The sequence below is a fragment of the Haemaphysalis longicornis genome, unplaced genomic scaffold, assembly GCF_048455015.1.
Source record: "Haemaphysalis longicornis isolate Haplotype H1 unplaced genomic scaffold, Haemaphysalis longicornis Haplotype H1 scaffold_2, whole genome shotgun sequence".
Classification (NCBI taxonomy): Eukaryota; Metazoa; Arthropoda; class Arachnida; order Ixodida; family Ixodidae; genus Haemaphysalis; species Haemaphysalis longicornis.
In genome coordinates, this window is record NW_027526295.1 from 275,008,880 (window position 1) to 275,014,256 (window position 5,377).

A 5,377-nucleotide genomic window follows, 5' to 3' on the forward strand; every position below is an offset into this window, starting at 1 on the left:
TTGAGAGGACACAATGACACCCCTGGACACGGTTCTTCTAGTAGCGTCGTCTCTAAGTACTTCGATAAAGTCCAGAGCTTCCCCGTCAGCCGCAGCAGTGAATCATGGTTGCCTGCGGAAGTACGGTTTAAAACAAGATGAAAAGAAACACAAAACTGCATAATGGTGGGCTTGAAATATGGGCGGCTAAAACGGCTAAAGGCCGTTATTGTTGGAGCTCTGGCAGGCGCATCTCTCGAGAAAACAGCGTGGAGGCCTCAATTTTCAAAGTCAAGGTGTTAGTTGTATGTCCGCAAAATTTTACGTGATTCTGTCGTCGTCCTAAGAAACAAAATCATCAGAAATGCACACCAGAAAAAGTGGCTGACGATTACGATAATTCCCAATGGGAAACTTCAGCGCAGCTGTTCAGCTATTTCGACTGAGTAAAATATGCTGATGGATTGAATTGCCGAGAAATATAAGTCCATGGTTACAGAGCACAACCACTTTTCTTCTTCATATTACTCCTTCTCCAAGAAACACTCCTTTCTCAGGCCTTGACTGATACGAAGGAGCCCTTGGAATCGCAGAAATGGACAGTTAAATTTTCGATTTACTGCACCATAGCCTGGTTCTCAAAGACGGTGTCTATGTAAGTATTTCGCGAGGTAATGCCAGTTTTGGTAGGCACTACGACAGGGAGGACGGGATGTTGTCGCATATAACTAATAGGAAATTTATGGTTGTCTTGATATCTACATTAAAGTCCCGCACTGCTAGCATCGATCGGTATAGATCTATGGACGGGTAATGCAAGGCGCAGCAGGTGCACTACGTATTTCGGTGAGCACGGTAAGTGAGATGTGTTGAGACATAGCATCAAGCCGGTGCGCAACTTTGCGGCTCACAGCTCGCCAACTTCATAAGAAGTGCCGAAGATTCCGACGGGCATTGCAGACGGGCCCATACGCAAGCACATGACCACTCCCGTCACTCTGCTGCGGTCTCTGTGAGGCGCATAACTGCTCATTCAGCGGCGCGAACAACCGGGACATCACCGAAACATTACTGCCTCTTTCGCAGACAACTTCCCCCTCCCCATCCCGCCTTTACAGCCGAGGCTGTCCACATGTGGCGCCTTCTTCAGACGCACTTCTTTCCTCACCGCACTCTGTTAGTGCACAAGTGTTTTCCTCTCCCAACTGTCATTTGTGTGACGCGCCGGACACGCTTTATCACTCGCTCTGCGAATGTCCGCGCGACCTCTTCCCCTCTCTACCCTTCCCCACCCTCTAGGAACAGGTTCTGGGGGGCTCGGACCGCGACCGCCAAGAACTGGTCACCGGTCGGGCCCGCGACGTCGTGGCGGCCCTCTGGGCCACCGCCACTCCCCCACCCTAAAACCAGAGTTCCAAATAAAGTGGATTCTCTCTCTCTCTCTCTCTGGGTTCTTGCACCCCCTGCAAGTGTCCCCCCCTTGAGATTCATCTTTCATTTACCTTTGAAAGCTAAAACAACTGTTGTTTTTGTCACTAATAAGTACTGCACGAGCTGAAATAACCATCCCGTTCCCGCTAAATAAAAAGAAGGTTCGTTTTCCACAATCGGCGACGTGTACAAGGTGCAAGCGGAATTACTGAAAGCAGGTAAAACCTGTTTCCGCTGTGGTTCGCCGAAATAAATTAAAATTATTTCCGCCAATTTGTTTTGAAATTGCTTGCGGTTACCGGGCTATATAAAACGCTGGCTTTCATATGAGCTAGAGAACATATACGCGACAAAAATCGGTTGTCTGTCCCTTTAAGAAAATACAGCTGCCAATAAATACTTTAAACACCCAGAATATGTTAAAGAAGCACTTGAAAATATTTAGCTACTTTTAGCTCCTTGCTGGATTTTTTAGCTACTTCTAGCTACTTTCACGTTGCCATCTAGCTACTTTTGCTCGTCAACATTTGGCAACACTGAAAACACCGTCTGGTTGTTCATTCACTTACTTTGGGGTGACCGGTGCAGTTGTGCTCGCTGCTGCCCGATTTTCTTTGCGATCGGAGATTTCGACACGTTTAAGGCAACGATGCAGTGGTGCCGTGTCCACGCTTAATTACGTGAAAATGAGCCGCATGACCAACGTTACCTCATTGAAGCGTCAGTCAAATACATTACTAACCTACTTTTCAAAGAAGGCTCGGAAAACAGATTGAACGGACTTGGCCTCAGCGTCCGAATGTGAGGCGTCCATCTTCGAGGATTCCGCGATCCAGGAAGTGCCATCACACCCAGAGGGGTCCTGTGGAAAATCCATTTTTTCCGGGCCTGCTCCAGTCCCCGAGCCTGTCAACACTACCGACGTTGGGGTCTACGATGGAAAGTCGGTAAGTGCGATCAATTCGGTATAGTCGAAATTCTGTTCTGATTACGTAAAAAACGAGCGCGAAGTTGACCGCGTTTGCGGATGTGCAGGTCAAGATAAGCTGCAGCAATTACAAGCGCAGAAATGAAAATTTCAGATCCCCCAGACAAAAAGTATAGGTGCGCTAATGTGCGTGTGTGTACACACATATAGAAAAAACTATTTACATTGTACTCGATCTCACATTGTTTTTTATGTTAAATAGTCTACACATTCCGGTGCCATGAATTATTTTATGTATTGTGCGCCTCGTACGTCGAAATATTGGTTATTTAAACTGGAATAGGCTATGTGTAGGTATCACACGGTTAGCTACTCAAGTTTAATCGAGGCGGTTTTCTTGTTTCTTTGTTTAAGGTAGCCTTCTTACCACAGGTACAATGTCAAGAATCCCTGGGCATACGGACATCGAGCGGAAGATTAGAATCCCAGCCTTTTGAAGATGTCGCCATTGCGAAGGCTTCCGGACCCAGCAGGCAATTTCCCGCTCATCGCAACGTCCCGGAATGTGGTAAACCTTCCTTATCTAGCCCAGGCCCACAACAACCAAGCAGGATCCCAGTGAGGCTTGCGGGGGCGCCTTCTCATCCAGACGTCCATCTAATGCCGACTCAGATTGTCACAAAACCCGGGGATGGCAGTAAGACAAACGAGAAGAAATGCCTTACATTTCAACAAAGGTGGTTCGACGCATTCCCATGGCTTCACTACGCTACAGAAATTTCCGGAGTCGTCAGCTACTACTGTGCGGCAGCCAGACAACATAATTTTTTGAAGCCATCGAGACAGCCAGCTCCGGACTCTTTCACTGTAACTGGATTTTCAAATTGCAAAAAGGCTAAAGAAAAATTTTCGAAGCATGAGAATTCAGAAGGCCACAAGAACGCCGTCTACCAGCACAGCAGCCTTCAATCGACGTCGGTTCATGATTACATCAGTACACACACTGCGAAGCAGCAAGAAGTGGCCAGGCGGTGTTTAAAGATTATTTTTCAAGCGTCTAAATATCTCTTACGTCAGGGCTTGCCATTTCGTGGGCATTCAAACAGGGTAGGAAACTTCTGCCAGTACCTCATGTCACGCGAAGAAGACAATGCAGAATTCACGGCCTGGATGAGACGCAACACGACGTACACGTCTCCACTAATTCAAAATGCAATAATTGATCTATTCGGAAAGGCAATCCAAAATGAACTGAGCAACAACATTCCAACAGACATCTACGCTATCATCGTAGATGGCACGCGAGACATTGCTGGCATCGAACAAGAGAGCTTATGTGTGCGCTATGTTGATGAAGATCTGCGACCAGTCGAGGTGTTTTTAGGTCTTTGTGCCCTGCCGAATGCCAGAGGAGCGACCATTGCGGAAGCCATGACTAATTTCTTGAGCACGGTGGGGCTGCTACTCTCTGGCTGCCGTGCGCAGACGTACGACGGCGCTGCCAACATGAGCGGGGAGTATAATGGCTGTCAGGCGATTATAAAATCGGAAAACCCGCTTGCAGTTTACTTTCACTGCGGAGCTCACAGCTCCAACCGTGTAGCCGGTGATGTCTCCAACTGCTGTCCGGAACTTCGCGATGCACTCATGGCCGTTATGGAATTAGGTGTGCTCGCAGCACGCTCTGGAAAGTTCAAGCAACTTTTCTGTGAAAGAAAGTCGGAGAAAAACATCAAACCCCTTTGCCCAACGCGCTTCTTGTGCCGAAAGCCAGCTATATCTGCCGCGTTGGACGAACACGATACCATAATTGCTGCTCTTGACGAAATGATGAAGGAAGCACCAGCCGAGCAGTCTGCGAAGATATCTGGCATTTTGCTCAGCATGGAGTCGGGAAACACGCGTCTCCTCTTGAAAATAGCGTTGAGAGTGTTCTCTGTGCTGGAGGACTTGAACACATACCTGCAAGGACGTTCGTCAACCGTCCACGGAATGCTCCAGGTCGTGGAGACATCCAAGCGTGAGCTTCGCCATCTGCGCTCTGTGGAGATGTTCGGTGAACTGTTGGATGAGACTGCCAAAGCTGCCGAAGATGGAAAAGTGCATCCTGTGGAACCGCCGAGGTCCCGACGGCGCCCAGCGCGGTACGAAAACTGGAGTGCCAGTGACGCCCCAGTTGAAGCAAGGGCCTACTTTCGACGAATATTTTTTTTCAATAATTGAGGCAGCTGTAGCGGGCATTGAGAAGAGGTTTAATCCAGATTCTGGGGGAATCGTGACGTACAGGGCACTGGAACTTGTCCTTCTGAATCGGTCATCAGAAGCAGATTTGGACGTGATCCGACGACACAAGAGCATCGATATCGGTGAAGTCGTGTCTCGCGTGCGCTTGTTGCACGAAGAACACTGCAACCTCAAGTCCGTCGACGACGTGGCAGCAGTACTCCGGAACATGCACACGTCCACCCGCCAGTATTTCAAGGAAGTGGAGAGTGTTCTCAGGATTATCTTAGTGATGCCGGTCTCTTCCTGTGAAGCAGAGAGATCGTTCAGTGCCTTGAGAAGACTGAAAACATGGCTGCGTAGTACGATGGGGGAGGAACGCCTCAACTGCATGGCTTTGGCACACGTTCATCAAGACATTATAGACCTGATAACGTTGCCAGGGATGTTGAAAAACTTTGTCAGTGCGTGCAAAAACCGCGCTCTCGTTTTTGGACCCTCTAGAAGTGTCGAAAGCTAGGAAACATGTCATAGGTGATCAGTACTCATATTTACAGAGTATTTCTTATTGATCTTTTTTTAACGTCTGCAACAGCACAGTGCAATTACGTGGGGTATGAAAGCATGCTAGTTTTTCTTATTTTAATTCAAATCACGATAGTAATTTGTATATAAATGAAAATAAAGCACAAAACAAAATGGCCGCCTTGGCAAGATGTGTGTCCCCCTTGTGATTTTTCTGGATTTACGCCACTGGCGCTGAGCCTCTCCTCCGGCGGCTTGTTTAGCTGTAGTGCCCAACGCATCATTTCCTTC

General features: G+C 48.0%; 1 protein-coding gene across 1 annotated transcript; it reads left to right on the forward strand.

Annotated features, from left to right (window-relative positions):
• Positions 1–3,508: 3,508 nt before the first annotated feature.
• On the forward strand, positions 3,509–4,561 carry LOC144168649 (zinc finger MYM-type protein 1-like). Its single transcript, XM_077697593.1, has one exon. The coding sequence runs from the start codon at positions 3,509–3,511 to the stop codon at positions 4,559–4,561; it is 1,053 nt and encodes a 350-aa protein (XP_077553719.1).
• Positions 4,562–5,377: the final 816 nt, after the last annotated feature.